Here is a 21,064-nt window from a genome sequence, read left to right as displayed (position 1 = left end):
CAAATCTAGGTTTTAATTCTTGCTGTTTGTTGCCTCTGAAATATATTTAAAAGTCAGTTAATTTAAAATACCTTTAATATCAGTCAAAAGGATAACACCAATTGAAACACCTCACATAAGTATAAAATCACTAGGCGATTCAAAATGGCACATAAAACATGTATAACCTTTCATTGTGAAAATGCCTAATCTTATAACAGCACCAGAGTCTGCATTCCTTTAAGAAGAATTCTGTTACCATATTTAATACACCATGATCAATAAGGATGTATGGTAGTAGATAGACTTAAGGTGAGAAGATAATTAGATGACATACTTTCCCAGGTTCCCACCAGCTCTAAATTCTGTGATAGGAAAGAAATACTAGGTATAGTTTGCCCGGTTATTGTTGATCATTCTTACTCCATCCTAATTCCAACTGTATGACTTTATTATCATGAGCTCCCTAAAATCTGCTAACTCCTTTCTCCGGCCACCTATACTTAAAGGTTTATACTTTCTTTTAGGGTCTCACTTTCTACACTGAATGGACCCATTGCCACAGTGAAGAAAACACCCTCACACTCTTAAACGAACATATACCCTAGCTGGTATTGGCTCTAGCTATTGTAGTTTTCTTCTTCTTTTTTTTTTTTTTGTAGTTTTGAATTGTAAGTAGCTAGAAAAACTGTTCACAGCTTAGCAGTTTTATGGAACAATGTAATCAAGAACATGATAACCACACTCCTTGTATAAAACATGTAGATGTTGAAAGATAAGATCTGTAACCACAAACTTCACTGCCGCTTTCTGTCTTCTCTGTTATAATACGTTGTGTCCGTTCACCCGTCCATCACCATACCTATATACGGGGCTGCTGAAAGACCCACAGCTTCTCCTGTTTCTTCTTCTTTTGTTTCAGCCCCTTCACTTACTTTCTCATTCTCCACATCTGTTTCAACCTTTTCTCCTGTTTCACCTGGAAAAGTAACCAAAGGTGATATTAAGAGATACTTGTTTAGCATTAGTAACAAAGTGCCCCGCAGCTGGTTTCCAAGGGGGGCAGCCCTTGCTCTTTAGGTCTAGACAGTAAGTTTCTCTGGTGTTGTCAAGAAAGGCAATTGCCCTGGGTCTCTCAGATCCTCGGAGTGGCCCATGTCACTTACCATTTCCGAGTCTTCGCATTTTCTTATATAAAATCAGGATGCAGAATTACCCAAGAAAGACAGTAGAACGTATTACAAATAGAAAATTCCATTTATATTTAATTCAAAATGTGTTCTATGGGTGCCCAGAAAGCGTCTTGTTTGGTCATTCTGGTGTTTAAAGAAAACAATCGTTGAACTTTTAAAGAGTTTAGACATTTAAAAGCCTGGCCATTGCACATACAAATTTTTCCCTAAGAAGTCACTTTGGGCAACACTGGTCCCCGTGCTTTGAGTGGAGCCCAGAAGCAGCTGCCTCTTTTGATAGGATGGTGCTGCTGTTAACCAAGGTGCCCGGGGCTTCCCACAGCATTACATGTGCCCCTCACTTCACCCACTCATTATCCTAGGCCCTAAAGACTTGAGTTTGCCAACCCTGATCTAACAAATATATACCTTTACTTGCTTCTCCCTCGTTATTCCCAGAGCACTTTTATATACCTTCACTAAAGCACTTACCTCAGTAGACTGTAGTATTTTGTTTAAATTCTGCCTTCTCCCTGCTAGACTGTGAGCCCCTTGAGAACAGGGACTAACCCATTATTCCTGCAGCTAGCAGATGATTAGACACTCAAAAACTGCTGCATTAACTAATGAGAGAATTAAAAAACAGATGAATGTTTCACTTAATTATACTGTAGGGTGAAACCAAAATTTACTAAAATGTAAAACCTGCCCTAGAAGAATTTTTTTTATTATAACTCCAATAAAGAACAGTATAGATACCATTTGCTTTATACTGGTAAAGTACATTAAAAAAAAACACCATTTGCTAAGACGTAGTACATTTCTCTAGTCTTCTAATAAAGATAAAAAGACTATAGGAGGACAGGAGCAGGCTGACAGTAATTTTCTAAGGATAAGAGTGCAAAGATGAAAGTGACACTCTAAGAGGCATTATTTGTGTGTTCTTTCATTAAGAAGTCAGTTCCTCCACTGACCATCTTTAATTTGTATCCTCATGCCATACATACATGGGGCCTGATGAAGAGTGAACTCGGAAAAATTCAGAAATTTAACATTCCTTCAATATTCCATTTTATTCAACAATGAAGCTCTAGGTTACAAATCTGGACACAGACTATGCTTTAGAAAATTTGTGCCAGAAAGTCAAATGCCTGTTTTTCAAGCATGGAATCCTTTTTGGTTTGGGTCAAATGAACTTCAACCACTGAAACAGAGACTAGAGGCGCTGTGTCAGCCACCCCGGTCCCCCAGAGATGATCTTTTATGGAGCACACCTAAACAACCTGAATCTGTGACAGCTTGACTTTTACCTTCAACGTGTTGGTCCTCTTCGTTAGCATGAATATTCCTAACCGTTTCCACATTTGCCCCTGTCTCTAGAATTTCCGCTGGATGTTCCATGTTTCCAACTATTCTTTCAGGTTGGATCTGCTCCATGTTTCCTGGACCTTCAGGAGTTTTATGGAGCGAATCATCCTTGACAGCTGTTTCCATAAGCTGGCTTCTGTCTGATACTTCTGGTGTTCCATTCTCTCTGGGAATCATCTCTAGAAGTTGGGACTGGTCATCTTCTCCCAGTGTTTCTTGAAGTTGCTGCTTTTCAGCTGTTTCCACAAGCTGACTTCCTTCCAATATTTCTGGAGATTCCGTCTCCTTGGGAACTGTTTCTGGGAGTTGGGACTGTTCATCCGTCCCCATAGCTTCTTGAGATTGTAGCTCTCTAGCTGCTTCCAGAGGTGGAATTTTCTCAGCTGTTCCTAGGGGTGTCATCTCTCCGGCAGCTTGTGGATTCTCAGTACCTTCCACTGCTCCAGGAGAGTCCCTCTCTCCCACTGTCCTCAAAGGTTGACTCTTGGCTTCTGCTCCTAAAGCTTCGGTCTCAGTGTTTCCTTTAAAAGGCTGAGCCTCTGTCATTGCTTCCACGTCCTTCTTCTTTTCTCCTGCTCCTGGAGTATCATCTTTGCCACCTGGCTGAGGTGACCCAGACTCCTTCAGTCCCTTAAGAGGCTGAATTTCCTCTGTGGATCCTGGTGGGTCTGCAGTGTCCTTTGCCAGGGGCTGTTCATGGAGGGATTTAACACCATTAGCTGTAGACACAGCTGAAATCTTGAGCTTTTCTAGTCGAGGAAGGCTTTCGTTTTGTACCTTGCCATATAAAGTAGATTCTCTTCCCAGTGTACGTGGTTTTGGTTGGACAGAGCAGGACTCACTTTCTTCTGTGGTTGAAAAATACATATTTGAAGTTACTTTTTATCATTCATTTGAAAAGAAAAAAATACAAATTATTGTTTAGTTTCTATCCTGAGAAAGTATATTGCTATCAAGAAGTAGATTTAACAGTTCAAGACAGTCCTGGGTACAGTACAGTTGAGTACAGAGAGGCCATACCATGACCCTAACATGCCCTAAGTCAAATCTCTTTAGTGTTTTCAGCTCAAATACCTAGTCTTAAGCGTGAAGATCCCCCCAAATCACAGGGTTTTTTTTCCTGTTTGTTCCTTGTGCACCTTCTCATGACTCCAGTCCCATATTCTAATTTAGTACCCTTTGTTTCCTCATGCTGTTTCCTCTGCCCCACCCTTTCTCCTCCTTAGGCTTGGTAGAAGATTTTATAGCCCAAGAAGTGGTCCTTGGGCTGCTAGAGAGGTCTTACCTTCCCCCTAAAGCAGAATGGCCCTCAGTGAAAGGAAAGGGTCCCCTGACAGAGAAGCCCCACTAGGTCAAAACTAAGATGTCTGGGAGAGAAAGTGGCAGGCACGGTCCAGCCTGAGTTTCATTTCATTTGGGGGTCCTGGTTAAAAGAGAAATCAAGAGAGAGTTGGGAAACATGCATTTTAATTCTGTCTCTTCCCCCAACTGTGTGACCTTGGGAGCTTAGCTCCCAATAATCATATCTATAAAATGGCAGTGAATCTGTCTCTCCTACCTACGTCAGAGTTGCAAGAGGCATCACATCACATTAAACAATGAATGCATAAGTGCCCTCTGGACAATTTAAGAAAGCAACGTGGCAACATGTTTATACTCTTTGACCCAGTGATCCTACTTCTGGAAATTTACCCTAAAAGCAGAAACTTCAGGGAAATGCTCTGGGGGAAGTATATCATCCCAGTATTCTTTATAACAGCAAAATCTGGAAAACAACTTAAAAGTATAATAATTTGGGGGAAAGATCAATAATCCATTGGGTGGAATATTATTGTACCATGAAAAAGATGATTATGAAGACCATATGCTAAAATAATAAAATAATTATTATATAATAAGTTAAAAAATCAGCACTCCCAGTTGGGTTAATCAAATAAAGTAATGGATATAAAGTGTATATTAGCACAAGGTCTGCTGTGCAACTATGTGCTCAATAAGTTAGCTATCAATTTTATATACAGTATGATTATAGCAATGTTGATCATTGGAAAGGAGAAAGACAGGAAAAGCAAACAGAGGGGGAGATACTGAGAGAAAATAAACCAGCATGTTAAAATGGGCCTCTAGGTGATATATTTCCTCTTCTACCTTTTTTTCCCCAAAGATAATTTTTCATCTTTTCTTGTCCTTTTTTTCCCTAAGTTACCCCTGACCCCAGCTATATATGCATATCGTTTAAAGAGTTACCTGCTTATTTAATGTAAGTTAAGATATACAACTAAGATTCAGGTCTGCTCTCTCTTTTCCCCTTCTCTAGGGTCAAATTTAGCTGTCTGGGAGGGATACTTTTTTTTCCTGTATCTCTAAGTGAATTGCTACTTCATTATTTTTTAGTTTGGGCATTTCAACTAACTCCCACTATGGAAAATAAAGACTTAGCACTTTTTTTCTGCACCTCCATCATCCTTCACCCTCTCCCATTACACATTCACATTTCCTTTCAATTCAGTAATTGCATATTAGTAATGATTTAAGATAGTAATCATGAGACTTCCTAGGTGGTCCAGTGGTTAAAAATCCGCCTTCCAATGCAGGGGACGCGGGTTCCATCCCTGTTCGGGGGACTAAGATCCCACGTGCCATGGGGCAACTTAGCCTGTACACTCTGGAGCCTGCACACTGCAATGGAATATCCTGCATGCCGCAACAAAGATCCCACATGCCGCAACTAAGACCCGATGCAGCCAAATACATGAATAAATAAATATTTTTTAAAAAATAAAATACAATAGTAATCATGTTGTAATTTGGGTTATATCGATATTCAGTTATATGTACATGTAATGAATATGTCTGCTACGAAGAACTGAGCCATGTAGTAAACTATTACTTGTGTAAATAAGTTTTAGTTTGTTTTTCCCAAGTTAGTAACTGTCATGGATCTTCACGTCCTTAGTTTATGTATTCTCATTACTTCATTTCACTGCCAATTGTTTCTCTTTTTAATACATTTATTCACATCAAATAGTCTCCCACCCTACCTCTGCGACTGTATTTGAATCCCCCAGTGGAAAGGAATTAGAGCCTGAAGCTGGAGAAGCAGAGTTCAGAGAGGATTTTGTGAGACACAGGACACAGGCTGTGGGCCTGGGGTCCAGAGCTGGGAGGAGGGCTAGCCTTCGCCTCCCCCTCCAGCCTCGTTAGGCACGAAGCCTTCAAATTAATAGCACAAAAGGCAACTTAACAGAAGCAATTTCTCAGGTCTATAAAGAAATTCATTATGACAAGATAATTCATTTAGATACCACACAAAGGATGTTTAGGTGATGGCTGCGTTAGGGAATTGACAAGGAAATGTATTATTATGCTAATCACAGATGTCTGCCAAATTATATTTTCTGGTAAATAGTTATTGCAGTGATCAGTACTGTCAGTTAAATGAGACGAATGATTTTCATCCAGCTGTGCCAGCTGTGGGTGCATTCTATTGTCATTGTTCTTCTAGAGCAGAGAGCTGGAAGGAGAAAATGTGTTGACACACCCAAATCACAGCCACTCAATTTTATATTTTGAAAAATATATTATGCTATCAGGCTAAGCCAAGCTTTTTTCCCCTAAAACCAAAAGCTTTGTGAAAATTTATTTATACACAAATGGTGTCTTACGTTTCCAAAGGATCTACCAATTTTTGCCATAACTAGAACATTGATGCCCATGATCACAGTATCGATTTTCATTCTTATATACTTTTTCTAGTCTTACTGGCGTACGTGAAGTAGGGAAATGTCCTCAACATATAACATTCTTATACTGCAACCTGAGAATAGTCAACCAAGCTGGGAAATATTACAAAAGAAGTCACTGTCTCTAACATTTTTCTGAGGTAGCCCCAAAAGCTAAAACATCTTTAAAATGATCACCAAAAATTAGAGAAAATGCGAAAAGTGTAGTGACACACTCGTTTTGTAATTCATGTTGATTAACTGCACTCTGAATTTTGAAATAAATGTATTTTGGAGTTAATAACTCCTCGCTAATCGCTCAGTAGTTCTTTTTCCTATGTGATAGAAGAGAGTAATCTGCTCTAAAAGGGAGGACAGAGATCTTATGATCTTGAAAATGACACCTCCAATGTACTAGGTTGGAATCCTCATTCTTCCACTTACTAGCCTTGTTAAGCCTCTTTGTGCCTCAGTTTCATCACCTGTAGAGTGGGAAGAGGAGCGGTCGAGCTGTTGTGAGGATTACACGAGTTAATACCCGGAAAACACCAGCACAGCGACTGGCACCCCCTGAACGCCAAGCAAGCTAGCCATGGAAAGCGTTACACTTCACCTGCCAGCCCTAGCAAGGAAGAGACCATGGTGGACACACAGAAAGGGAAGGTAATTCCATTCATCCTAATACTGGTACCTTTCTCTGAGCCTATTCAGAAAAAAAGAAAGATCAGAGTCAATACATGAAAAGGGTTGGAAAACAAATGGTTGTTTCAAACCCTCTCTCAGAGGACACAATACTAAAGACTACAGTGACCACAAAACTTCCTTTCTTATGCTTCGGAATGTTTTTATCTCCAGCTGCTGAGGGAAGTACAGTTTGGGGATCCATCTGGGCTCCTTCCTCTTCAGCTGGAGCAGGGCATTCCAGACTGTTCTGATGTTCAGTGTGACCCCTCATCCCATCATTTACTTAACTGTGCAATCCAGACAAGTTACGAAACTCTCTGGACCTCGGTTTCCTTATCTATTAAATGAGGATATTATCTTGCCTTTCAGGCTTGTTAGGATCATTGATAATTCTGAGGTGATATGTGTGTGATTACTCAACATGGTATGTGACATGAGAAGGTACTCAGTAAACAGGGACGCAGCCAACGGCTCTGCAGGTTTCTCAATGCATGGGCTGTGTCCCGCTGAAGGGGCAAGGGAGAGATGAACTCCAGCCTGTGTGCACCAGCAAGGTTGCATGCATCAGGGGTGGGAAGGGCAGCTTTTTCTGATTTCATAAAGGTCCTCTGTGGGTTAGCAGTAGCCCAGTAGTAGTCAATAAATTATAGCTAATTTAGCAACAGAAAGAATGAACTGCAACATTAAAGAGCTTGGATAAACAGTCCCCTAAACACTGTAAAGTTGTCACTGTTGACCTATAAAATTCTGTTGTTACTAATGGTAAGTTTTAAATCATGACTGTTGATAGAGAGTGAAGTAGTATTCATGTCAGCCATGATTTGACCAGATTTGACTGGCATTAATAAAGGCCACTGTTAGCTTTTATATAAACAAATATGTTTCATTCTGTTTGTTGGCTTTAATTTCATTTATTCATGAAGTATTGATCAAGTGCCTACTATATGCCTGCTCTGAGCTAAGCACAAGGGTTACAGCAGTTAACAAGGAAGATCTGGTCCTCGCCATCCTAGACTTTACTGTCTGCAAGGAAATTCAAATAATAGCTACTTCCCTTATTAAGCACAGCTTGGTACCTACACATGACCTCTTACCCAGGGGTCTCCACACTCTGTCCACCTGGTTTTGTGAATCCCCAGGATAACTCCTTGAGGTGGAAGAAGGTTCTACACCATTTCTTCTAGCACTCTAACTTGAAAAGCAGTGAGATCTTTTGTTCAAAAACAGGAGACATTTTATGCCTAATCTGTATTATTATGTAATAAATATTGTGGACAGATGCATTGTTTCCACACCCGAAGTTGTTTAAGGATGTGACTGTTTTCTGAACCCTACATTTTATCAAATCATACACTGCTCTGGGCCTAATCCTTCGGTGCTCATTATCTCTCTTGATTCTGTTGTAAATTGATCCCTGCACAAATTTGTTGTGACAGCTGAACTAACAGAACCCTTGTTGCAAGCACCATTGTGATAGGCACACAAAGAAATTAAATACTAGGCAACATTACAGAAGGGATTAGAACCAGAACTAACATACCTGAAATTCACATTATGGTGGAAGCTTTTCTACTCAGTTCATTACCCTAATCAAAAATGAAAAGTTTCTACCCAGCAAGGAGAAAAACTTGAGGTCAATATTTCCTAATCCATGGCTAGGGCATATCAGCCATCCCAAAGACCTCACTGGATTGTGTGCTGAGTTTTCTAGAGAATCAATGAGAAAGGGCATCCTGGTATTTTCCCTTGCTGCCACCATTTCTAGGTAATGGGTTACTCTTTGCTGCAGTGCACGGGCTTCTCATTGTGGTGGCTTCTCTTGTTGTGGAGCACGGGCTCTAGGCGCGCAGAGGATTCAGTAACTGTGGCACGCAAGCTCAGTAGTTGTGACTCGCAGGCTCTAGAGCTCAGGCTCAGTAGTTGTGCCACATGGGCTTAGCTGCTCTGCGGCATGTGGGTTCTTCCCGGACTAAGGATCGAACCCGTGTCCCCTGCATTGGCAGATGGATTCCCAACCGCTGCGCCACCAGGGAAGTCCCTAAAATTAGTTTTGATATCGCAAGGTAAATGCAATAAAGTTTGAAGGTAAATCTAATTTTGAAATTTAACTACAGAGTAACAAGAACATGTAGTTGGAAAGATACTTCTGGAATACTTGATAAGTACACATGGAGATGGGGGGCTTCTGCCTAGGGGAGAGGCTGACATTGAAGAGCTACAGAGCCAGTCATCAAACATAACAAATAGTCACCGCCTTCAGATATGATTTTCTAGTTTCATTTTCTTTGGTTTCTTCTAGACTCCCATAAGATAAACTCTTATTTCAAAAAAGGTATTTTACAGTGATTGCATAAAACATTTTAAAAAGTATCCACAGTATTTGTACTAAAAAAGGCAAGTTTCATTGATTGATGGTCATTATTGGCACATGGGAATCCAACATTTGAGCAGAAATCCAGTCTACAAAATCAAAGACTCGTCAGTGAACAAGGAAAAAGAGAGAGCAAGCGAAGATTATGTCTCTGATATGTATAAATTGTGACACTTCACCAACCTAAACAGGCCTCGCCCATGATGCTTCACTAGGAACAAGAGTGGCTAACATTTATTGAGGCACTGTGCCTAGAGCTTTACAGGGATTATCTCATTCAATCTTCCCAACAACTCCACAAGGTAAGTCCATTATTATCTCCTTTATATAGTTGAGGAAAGGTGCACAGTTCGGAGTAGCAGAGCTCAGATGTGAGCCAAAGGAAGTGTGATCCTACTTTGAAGATTTAGGTGCTTTAAAGCAAATTGTGGTTCCAGAACCTGCACCATCAGTGTTACCTGGGAGGTTTTTGGGTTTTGTTTTAGTGTTGACTCACAGGCCCAAGCCCAGATCCACTGAACCAAAATCAGTATTTTTAATAAGATCCCCAGATAGTTAGCTTATCTATGGCAGCACTCTGGGTTTATCAGGGAAAGGCATGATGGGATTAGTTAGGAGAGACTAAAGTGGATGACAAACACACAGAACTGATGGGTGTGGGTGTCCTGTGTTCTCCGCAGACAGTGCTGCCCATCTTTAAACATTGGGTATGGTCTCTGTCCTCATGCTAGCATGCCATGGCAGCACAAGAGATGAGGTGAGGATATTGCTGCAGCAATGAAGCAAGGGCCAGAGCTGATCTAAATGAGCTCCATACCGGGGAGCAAGATTTTTCTCAAGCTTCCTCATGTCCCAGAACTGGCTGGGTTTGCTAAGCCTCCACCTTGGCTAAAAGACAAAGCGGTCTTCTAATTTCTCATCTGAAATGAAGGTTAATACTCGCTGCGCCTCGCTCTCTACGGGCTCTGAGCAAGCAGCTCCACCGATGCTCATATCGGTGGCTGTTCTCCCGGCTCAGCCACTGTGTCTGTGCCTCGCTCCATCACGATGCAGAGTACAAAGGTGCCTGTGGCCAAGAGCAGGTGTCTGTGCTCAAGAAGGGAGTATTCCCATTAGCAGTTAGCAAGTCTGTGGCTGGGATGGGATACTTAAATTTTGCAACAGAGCAGTCAGAGTCACACCAGACATTTGGACCTCAAGTCTGGGTGGTTAGTGTACCCTGAGAGCCCCCCAGAAAAAGCAGCGGGCAGACCAAGTAGGATTGTGAGCCCAGGTCTTTCAGCTGACCGCTGCTACTTCTCTCTCAGGTTAGGGATCCACATGCAATTCAGATGAGTTTGCTGCCATGGTTAGTACAGATCACATTCAGGGAAGTGAGGGGGGACTTCCCTGGTGGCGCAGTGGTTAAGAATCCACCTGCCAATGCAGGGACACGGGTTCGAGCCCTGGTCCGGGAAGATCCCACATGCTGCGGAGCAACTAAGCCCGTGCGCCACAACAAGAGAAGCCGCTGCAATGAGAAGCCTGCTCACCGCAACTAGAGAAAGCCGACGCACAGCAAGGAAGACCCAACGCAGCCAAAAAATAGACAAATTAATAAATTAAGTAAATTTTAAAGTAAATAAAGTATGGACTTTGGTTCATAATAATATATCAAGCTTGGTTAATTTCTTGTGACAAATGTACCCTACTAATGTAAGATGTTAATAATAGGGGAAAGTGGATGTGGACTATATGGGAACTTTTTGTACTATCTTCATAATTTTTCTGTAAATCTAAAACAATTCTAAAATCAAGTGTCTTTTTAAAAAATTATAGTAGCAAAAGTACAGGAGCAAGTAACCTAGCAAAATAAGCTCTAGAAGCCTTAGAAAAATGTTCATAAAACTTAGGCCATTCACATAACCTCTTTTGTGATTTTTGAATATTTTTGTACCACTTGTGCTATTACTGACAGTATTTTTGTCACTTTCCTTTAACACATTTACTAAAAAGAAAAAAAGCTCAGAAAATCAACAGATTCAGATCTAGACCTTGATCTTGAGGGAAAAAACAAAACTTGATCTTGGAAAAGCAATAAAAATTGAGATTTACTAAAATTGATATTAATTGATCTTTTTTATTGAGGACTTACTAGACAATATTCTAAGCCAGGGGTCAGCAAATTTTTTTCTGTCAAGGGACTGACAGATGGTAAATATTTTCAGCTTTGCCAGGCATAGGGTCATTATTGCAACTACTCAACTCTGTCATCTGTCTTTGTAGTGAGAAAGCAGCCTTAGACGATGTGTAAGTGAATGGGCATGTCTGTGTTACAATAAAACTTTATTTACAAAAACAGGTGGTGGGCTGGTTTGGCCAGCAGGCCAGTTTGCCAATCCCTGGTGTAGGCAATATTTAGGTTCCATTTAGTTCCATTAGTGTACTATAGGTACACTATAGTATTAACTCATTTATTCCTCAGAACAACTCTATGAAATAGGAACTACTGTTAATCCTATTTTACAGATGACATCACTGAGGCATAAAGAGGTTGAGTGGCTCAAAGTCACACAACTAATAAATGATCCTGAACCATGATTTAGACCCAGACAGTCAACTCCAGACCCACATTTTAAACTGGAACTCTACTGTCTCTTAGTATGTTGAAATTCTCGCTTTCACGTGTGCCCCCCACCTCTTTCTCTCTCTCTCTCTCACACACACACACGCACTAATTCAAGGTGTACAGGTGATTATAGCCTCTCACAACCATCTAGTCCGTAAAGGACTTCCCTGGTGGCGCAGTGGTTAAGAATCCGCCTGCCAATGCAGGGGACATGGGTTTGAGCCCTGCTCCGGGAAAATCCCACACGTCGCAGAGCAACTAAGCCCGTGCACCACAACTACTGAGCCAGCGCTCTAGAGCCCGCGAGCCACAACTACTGAGCCCATGTGCCACAACTACTGAAGCCGGCACGCCTAGAGCCCGTGCTCCGCAACAAGAGAATCCACCGCAATGAGAAACCCGCGCACCACAACGAAGAGTAGGCCCCCGCACACCGCAACTAGAGAAAGCTGAGCGCAGCAACGAAGACCCAATGCAACCAAAAATAAAAATAAAGAAAAACAAAAAACCATCTAGTCTGTAGAGGTTACTCCAGGGCAAACAAAGGAAAAGGAAATTAGCCAAAGGAAACTATGCGGTTCCTATCAGTCTTAGGAAAATGGAAAAGGATAAGAATAAGGAGGGGAAAAAAGTTCCTTATCATTACCAATGACAGTGAGAAAGAAGCAAGGAGGGCGGTTTGGGGAGGACATTTCAACAGAGGTCCTCACTGGGATGGCTGAAGGCAAAATGTTCTCTCTCAGTAAGAGAAACTACTAGTGAAAGCGATAGAGCAGTTGGAAGGCCTAGCCCAGGGCTTCCCATCTCTTTAATGTCACAGCACACATAGAATATGGTATTTGTGCAGCACACGGGGCACATGGAGAAAGCTGTACCCAGAGGGCTCGGACCATCCCGACCCTGCCTCCCTAGAGGCTGGGAGGAAGGCTGGCACACTGGATCCCATGCTCACAGGCTGGGAAGCTCTGATACATACAACACAGGGACAAATGTATTTCTGTCACCAAAAATAGACTAGAGCAGCATTAGCTGGGCAAGGCTGAGAAGATAGATGAAGCAGGGCGGTCTGCAAAGGGTGGAATGTTCTCATCCTGCAGGGACCCTTTAGGACTAGGTTTTAAAGAAAAGCTGCTAGTTGGAGAAAGCAGAAAGGGCCTTTTCACTGAGTATAAAGACAAACACATTACAGGCTTGAAAAAGTATTGTCCCCGAATGAGTGTCCTGGTGAAAGAGGCAGACAATTAATTGATAAGAAAAGAAAAATACTTGATTTGATGGTACATCCTTATGACTGTAAGGGAAGAAAGCAGATCGCAAGGGCCTTTCTTTTAGTGAAGAGGAAGCAGGTCTATCACTGACCCCCAGGGGCCTGGCATGGGGGGACCTGGGGGAGAGGAATCTGGAACAGCCACAAAGGAGCAGGCCGAGGCTGGGGGCTCAGGTCGTAGAGAAGGCTTGTTGAGCAGCCTCTTGACCAAGAGTCATTTCAATCTTTAGCCTATGAAGTCAAGTTCATTTTATACTTGTCTGTCTTACACGATGTTAATTGGTGCTATTTTGATGTCCACTTTGAATTATACTGTCATGGCCATAGAGTAAGTTGTATATAAATGAAATGTGACTTTCAGTGACCTGGAAAATATATAGATAGGGCAGAGATGTCATGATGCTTCTTGTATCTTTATACATCTTGCCTCTCCTACTTAATGTCCATTTGGACCTGTCACTTATCTAAACGGGCCTAATATAAATCTGCTCATCTCAAAGCAAGTAAAGCCATACAGATTTGAAAGTCGAGAAGTGTTTGGTGTGAATAAAGAGCATGTTATCAGGCCTTGGGGGCTTTTGTCTTATTAGAAAAGCCAGGCTGGAGGAGAGGCCCAAGGACTGTTGATTGTGTCATCTGAGAAAAGAGGGTCATCTCTCTTGGATGTGGGGCTACGGCCACACAGTCACCATGTCACCAGAGCCCAGTCCAGTAGTCCTGGGGACCCTACAGCCCCTTGGGCCCTTCCACGGAGAAGAAAATGGTGTCAGCTGAACTTGACCCCATGACACACGTTGCCCTTTCTTTTCTCCATCTCCAATGACCACCCTTGTTTCTGAGTATGCTAGCACCACCTGGCTTATTTCACTCACCTTCATAAAGCGTAATGCCTATGGCGTTTTAGCTGTTAAAAACAATGTGAGGCTTTGTGGTTTGGATTTTTGGGGTTCCCCCCCCGCAATCTTCATCCTTAAAGGGATGAAGCTCTGACACCCTTGAATACACACAAAAGAATGAATTCTAGCACCTGATGGCAATTCCCAAGGAAGGGTTTAAGGAATGTGAACGACAGCAACAGCTCTGGGACTGTAAGGAAGCTTCTGAGGCCATCATGATACTTCCCTGACATTAACACTCACTTGGAGAGCTATATTCTGATATTTCGCTTTAAAAAAAAAAAATCATTACCTGTACTACCTACACTTATATACACCGGGATTCGAAGCCTGGCCAAGTTTGATGTTTTTTTTAATCAGTTTTGGTGAGCCTTTCAGGAACCCTCATAACTATTCGTTTTTTATTTTAAACTTGATGTTGTAAAACATTAACACAAAAGGGAAAGAGTGAAAGTGTACATGTGAGCTGGAATGTGTGGCAATCTTACAGAAGAATGATTTCATAGAACACAATAAAGCTTTGTTTTGCTGTGTTGATCTTTTCCTGCATGACTAGGAGAGTCTCTTCACAACCCAACCCTGTCTTTTCAAGTCAATCTCGGCCAATGTTACCTTCCAGTCTTTGTTATTCCATGGGTCCTGATGCCTACTCTCCCTCTGCTTTTCTCAGTAGTACTCTCATCCCCCTGAATCCCCATCTCCATCAGTCCATCCATTTACCCAACCACCCCCTCAAGAAATATGGATTGCATTTCTCCTTCGTGGACAGCCACATGACGAGTTCTAGCAGAACCAGAACAGGACCCAGATGGAACTGGAGTTTGTGAAAAGAACAAGAGCTTCGGAGGCACACACATTGGGCTTAAGCCCCAGGTCCATCACTTACTAGCTCTGAGAACTTGGGCAAGTTACTTATCCTCCCTAAGCTGCAGTTTTCTAGCTGTACTTGGTGAAACTAAGGCTCTTATGGGGATTACATGAGATTATGAGCTAAAGTATCTGAAACCAACTGGGTGCTCCTACCTTGTCTCCTGATTTCTGCTCCATGTTCATGTTTTGATGAGGTTGCACTATTGTCAAAAGCCTTCAATTTTAGAAAAAGATGTATTATGTTGTTGATGAGAGTGTAATTTGGTACAACCCTTATGGAAAGCATTTAGGCAGTTAGCTCTCAAAATTATAAATGTGCATACCCTTTGACCTAGTAATGCCACTTCTGGGAATGGTCTTACAGTTATGCTTGCATACTTTCAAAATGATGTATGTGTAAGGGAATTCACTGCAGTCTTGTTTGCAATGGAAAAGACTGGAAACAAATCAAATGCCCCTTACTGGCGGTCTGGGTAAATAAATTACACAATGGATTCTTAAACGAGGGTAAAAAAGGAGAAAGAAGTACTCTATATTATAGAGAGATTATAGAAAGAGCTCCATATTTTTAGCTGAAAGAACAAGGTAAAGCATAATGGGTATAATACACTATATTTTATGAATAAAGATGGGAGAGGGAAATAATATTTGCAGTATATAAAGAAACTTTGGAACAATATACAACAAAAAAAAGAAAACCTAATAAAAGTATTTACCCATGGCTGTGATTGGAACTAAGCAGATGGTGGGGCTAGGGTGGGAGGTATACTTTTCACTGTACACATTTTTCAAATGTTTTCAATTTTTTGAACCACGCACACAGTTCTTATATTCCATTATAATTAGCTGTATGTAATAATCAGGCCCACCACAAAGACTTACTGAGCATTCTCTGTGCCAAGCTCTAGAGGTGACACAGAGACATATAAGACTCAGTCCAGAGACTTCTAGCACTTGAATGAAAGTGATCCCATTTATATAATATGTGTATGCCAGAAAAGCCTATAAAGCTCATTTTAATGTTAATGATGTTTGTTCTTCAATTACAAAGGAGAACTGTTTGTCTACTTAGGACTGAAATGTCACTGTGTGAAAATGTTGGTTGATGACTGAAGGTATTTCTACAGTACAAAGATCAATTCACGTAACTGTGAAATTCAACCCTCTTCCTATTACCTAGGCAGTGTGGACTCCAAGCAGCTAGTGAGAGTTGAGATAAGAACAAACACATGATTACAGCTGTCAGTGGAAATGTACACACTAACCTAGCAAAGAATTTGTCAATAATTACCATCTGTTTACTCTGTCCACATTGGTGCTTAAGCTATAAAATCTCAGAAGTCTGCCAGAAACGGATGGCATTTATATCAGGAAAGAGTGGGACAGTAATCACACCTAGAAACAGGGGGCTGGTAGCACAGGGAGGAAGGTTCAGATGCCAAAGACCTGGAAACCTTTGGGTCCATTAATGTCTATGAAGTCAACAGAATCTCTGTGATCAGATTCATCAGCTCCTCAAGGCACTGAAAGGAATAAAAATTGTCCTAATATGTAGAACATGCTTCCATGAACACAAGAAATTCCAAATTCAATCTGTCTAGTCGTCCTTTGGAAAAGAAAAGCCTCTTTCCTCACACATTTCAGGGCATTCAGTAAAAATCTATGTGTGACTACCACGTACCAGGCTCTGTTCTGCACTTTGAGTAGCACTGGATAATTATTTACACCAGAGGCCAGTCTCTACCTCTGTCCTCGTCCCCTTCCCCCCACATCTCTTTCCCTAGTGAGTCATCTTTTGGAGGTGATGGAAAGCAGCTCAGTGGGATTCGGTGTCTGATGGGTCAGAGCAAATGTCTGCATGAGATCAATCGTATGGACTATTCCTATTCAGCCTAACAGCTACCTGACCAGTAGTAACTATCTGATTCGTTGGAGCCCAGAAAATAAGTATTATACCTCCATATTTTAGTGTTACAGGATTTTGGAGCTGTAAGAGATCTTAGAGGTAATCTAGTCCAAGCCATTATTTTATGATGCTTTTGCTTCTAGGCTAATACTGCACTATGTATAACAGTTCTTAAGCCAGTTACAGAAAATTGTTAGGTGGAACTGTACAAACAGTAATCCAGTCTACAGGCTAGTTGATGTATTTTAGCTTTAACTCATAGAGTTCTAAGGTTGATATTGCGAATTTTAAAAGAATCTCTTATGATATGAAGATTATCTGTAGCTCTATGGGAGGGCACAGGAAACTTCTCTACATCTATGTAGCTGCTGAAAATATCTCTAAGGCTAAATGTCCTCCAAATATTCCTAGTTTAAACTTGGAAGCAAATATAAACTTCACATTTTACTGACTCTTACTTAGGGATAAATATTTTACTTGTGATAATATTTATTATATTTATGTCATATTAATATATTATGTGCATGTATTATAATATTTCTATAATAAACTCTACTATACTATTAAATTTATTAAATTATAATAAATACTCTATTATACTTTACTATATTTCTTTTGTTGTTTGCATAGTGGATGACCACACACCTAATGGGGAACCAGAGTGATGTGAGACAAAAACAGGTTTAAATCTAGTTATCACAAACTGTTTAAGGAGGAAAAGAACAGATGAAAGGTCAAGTTCTAGAATCACAGTACCTGAGTTCAAAGCCCAGCTCTGACTCTCAAGGAGCCCCGCAACCTTGGACAAATTATTTACTCTTCTCTGTAAAATGGGGATGATCATAATACTTTGTCAAAGCATTGTTATAAGGATTAAATGAAGTAATTCATTCAAAAATCATGTGCCAAGCATTGTTAAGCACTGGGGGTACAGTGAGTAAATGCATGTAGGGGACATTTAATAACCTTGGACTATTTTTATCTAAAAGCACATAAACACAGGCTTAGGGTTGTATACGGAATTTAAGGAAGTTGTGAGCTACAGAAACAGGAATGAATTATTTATGGGGCCTCCAAGACCATGGAGTTGAAATGCTAATGAACATACAATAGTATCCGATTACAAGAGAGTACTGTCTGAGGATCAGAAGCAAAATACACCTGTTGATTGATTCGAGATGTGCATTGAGCAATTTATGCAGTGTATTAATTGATTTTCTATGCAACTGGTTGTTACTCGTTTTAACACTTCTTTCAGAACAACATCCGCGAAAACTTAGAACAGCAATGAGAGCATGAATAAAAAATGAAACGGTGTGACATGTGGATGGTTATTTATACTGGCGATAAAATGCTTTTTAAAACAAGGTTGCTAATAAAACAAAAAAAGACAAGGTTACTCATTCTTTTCTGAGAGGATTAAAAAACGCTTCCATCCGTTGGACAGTTCTGTCCCTCCCCAAGGGTAACAACATTCCCTACAATCATTTGTTTAACTTGTTTGTTGTCTGTCTCTTCCAACCTCAACCCCCAAGAGTAGGGTCACTTACATTGAATACCTTCAGCATCTAGCCAAGCACCTGGTTGTTATACAGTAGACACGTAGGTAACATGTTGAATTTCTATATATCAGTGAAGACCACTTTTTTTTAATCACATGCATATTCGTCAAGAAATACTTAAGTCAAGGATAGAGGAAAATGTATCTGACCTCTTTAAAAGTGCAGGAACCTGGGCTTCCCTAATGGCGCAGTGGTTGGGAGTCTGCCTGCCGATGCAGGGGACGCGGGTTTATGCCCGGGTCCGGGAGGATGCCACGTGCCGCGGAGCGGCTGGGCCCGTGAGCCATGGCTGCTGAGCCTGCGCGTCCGGAGCCTGTGCTCCGCAACGGGAGAGGCCACAACAGTGAGAGGCCCGCGTACCGCAAAAAAAAAGTGCAGGAACCTATTTGATGGAGTAATCTGAAATCTCGTACGTTTAAGAGATTAACAGCAGTTATCGTCAATTGAGGAAATTTCGCCTCTGTTGAAGAGAACGCTGTGGCTGAACGCGTTAGGGATTTAAGGCGAACTCCCCGCGGTCACACCCCCCCGCAGGACCTTCCCACGCCTGGGCTCTCGCGGGGGGCAACGTGCGCGGCGGAGCGCGCGGGAACCGCCGCATCCTGGGGCACAGCAGCGCCGCTCCGGGTTCCACTCGCATCCTCAGGGAGGAGCTGCCCCCTGCCGGGCCGCCTGGGCACGAGACGCACCTGACGGACACCTAGGGAGCAAACGACCCGAAGCCCGAGGCCCGGGCGGGGGTGGGGCCGGGTCCCCTGCTCACCGCTGCGGGGCCTGATGCCGTCGCCGGCCTTGTTGAGGGCGCTGCTGGAGCAGCCCATCGCGGGCAGGAGGGCGCTCGGCGGGCGAGCGCGGCCCCCTGTCCCAGCTCCGCGCGGGCTTGGGTCCCCGAGTCCGGATCCCGCGCGAACCGCTGCCTTAGCACCAGTTCCTCCGACTTCGCGCGGCCGCTCCCGCGGCTGCAGAGCCCAAGCCTGGAAAGGAAAACGAGCCGCTCGCTTGGGGAAGGAGCCAGGGTGGGGACAGCAAGGACGCAGAAGAGGACAGAGACAAGGAAGGAGCCAGGTAGGGAGAAGGTGGAGAGGGTGGGAAAGGCAGAGAGGAAAAGGGCTTCAGCAGCGACAGGGATGATGTCAGGGAGAGAGAGGGCGAAGGCCTGGGAGGGCTCATCTGAATCATCGCGAAATCTCTGGGGAGGGGAGGAGGCGATTGTAGCCAGTGGTATTGATTGGTGACTAGATTTGTGATGACAGTCTTCTTACATAACTTCAGTACTGTTACCACAAGGAAGTTTAACGTTGATAACATACTATTTAATCCATTCTCTCTTCAGGTGTGGTCAATTGTCCAACTCAGGACCACGCATTGCATTTAGGTATCGTGCCTCTCTCGTTTGCTTTAACGAACTAAAGTAGTTCATCAGTCTTTCTTCGTCTTTCGTTTCTCGTTTTGTTTTGTTTTTCTTTGTTTTGAGAACAGGCCATTTATTTTGTAGAAAGTTTCTGTTTGAGTTTGATGTTTCCTCATGATTGTTTTCAGGTGATGCAGTTTTGTCTGGAATGGGCAGACGTTAGTTGTCTGTGGATTCATATAAAGGGGCACATGATGTCAGTTTGCCCTATTGGTGATATAGCCTTTTGCTGCGTGCGGGCTTTCTCTAGGTGCGGCAAGCAGGGGCTACTCTTTTTTTTTTTCTTTCTTTTTTTTGCGGTACGCGGGCCTCTCCCTGCTGTGGCCTCTCCCGTTGCGGAGCACAGGCTCCAGACACGTAGGCTCGGCGGCCATGGCTTACGGGCCCAGCCGCCCCAAGGCATGCGGGATCCTCCCGGACCGGGCACGAACCCGTGTCCCCTGCATCGGCAGGCGGACTCTCAACCACTGCGCCACCAGGGAAGCCCCCTAATCTCCTTTTCTTATAAGGACACCAGTCATATTGGATTGACATCATTTACCTTAATTACCTCTATAAAGGCCCTAGCTTCAAACACAGCCACATTATAAGGTATAGGGAGTTAGAGCTCCAACATACAAATTTGGACACGATCAGCTCATAACACCATCATTATTTATTTTGATGCTCAAATTGCCTAAAATTTGTCATATTTCCCTCTATGGGTCATGGGGTACACAGCTATGGACATTACCATATGTTTAGAGGTCTCTCCCTCCCTCCCTCCCTTCATTCCCATCTTTCCTTCTCCTCCCCCTCCCGATGCCGTCTCTATTCTCTCTCTCCATCTTCCTCTCCCTCTCCCTTCTGCAGCGCAAGCCTGATGAAGCCTTGGCCATCCAGCAGTCGGTTCACAAATCCCTTGGTAGGAAGAGGAGACTGGGTATCTTTGAGGAAGTACGCTTCATAACATTACAAATATGTACTGTGATTCTTGTCCTTACCTTCTATCTGGGGTTACTGTGCCCCAAGGAAAGAGAAGTACTTTGAAAGTGGCTAATGATTTGGCTGGATTCCAAGTCAAGAACTGAGAATACAGGATTTGTGCCAGGAAGTTTAAAGGAGGAATGTGGATGGACCTTTCAGAATAAGCCTAGATTTGGGAAATATTTCTCATATAAATGTTATCAAAAGGCCCTGTAGAAGTCAGTGTGGGCTGCCATAACAAAATACCATAAACTTGGTGGCTTAAACAATAGATGCTTATTT

The 21,064-nt window shown here is 42.4% G+C and overlaps 1 protein-coding gene across 1 annotated transcript; it reads right to left on the bottom strand.

Moving 5' to 3' along the window:
* Nucleotides 1-801: 801 nt before the first annotated feature.
* Nucleotides 802-19,226, bottom strand: ERICH5 (glutamate rich 5). Its single transcript, XM_032609569.1, is given in 4 exon segments — nucleotides 802-834; nucleotides 837-958; nucleotides 2,462-3,397; nucleotides 19,169-19,226. Coding segments are annotated over 4 exon segments (1,149 nt in total).
* Nucleotides 19,227-21,064: the final 1,838 nt, after the last annotated feature.

The sequence above is a fragment of the Phocoena sinus genome, chromosome 17 (assembly GCF_008692025.1).
Source record: "Phocoena sinus isolate mPhoSin1 chromosome 17, mPhoSin1.pri, whole genome shotgun sequence".
NCBI classification, from domain to species: Eukaryota; Metazoa; Chordata; class Mammalia; order Artiodactyla; family Phocoenidae; genus Phocoena; species Phocoena sinus.
This window is presented reverse-complemented; position numbering and strand designations above follow the sequence as displayed.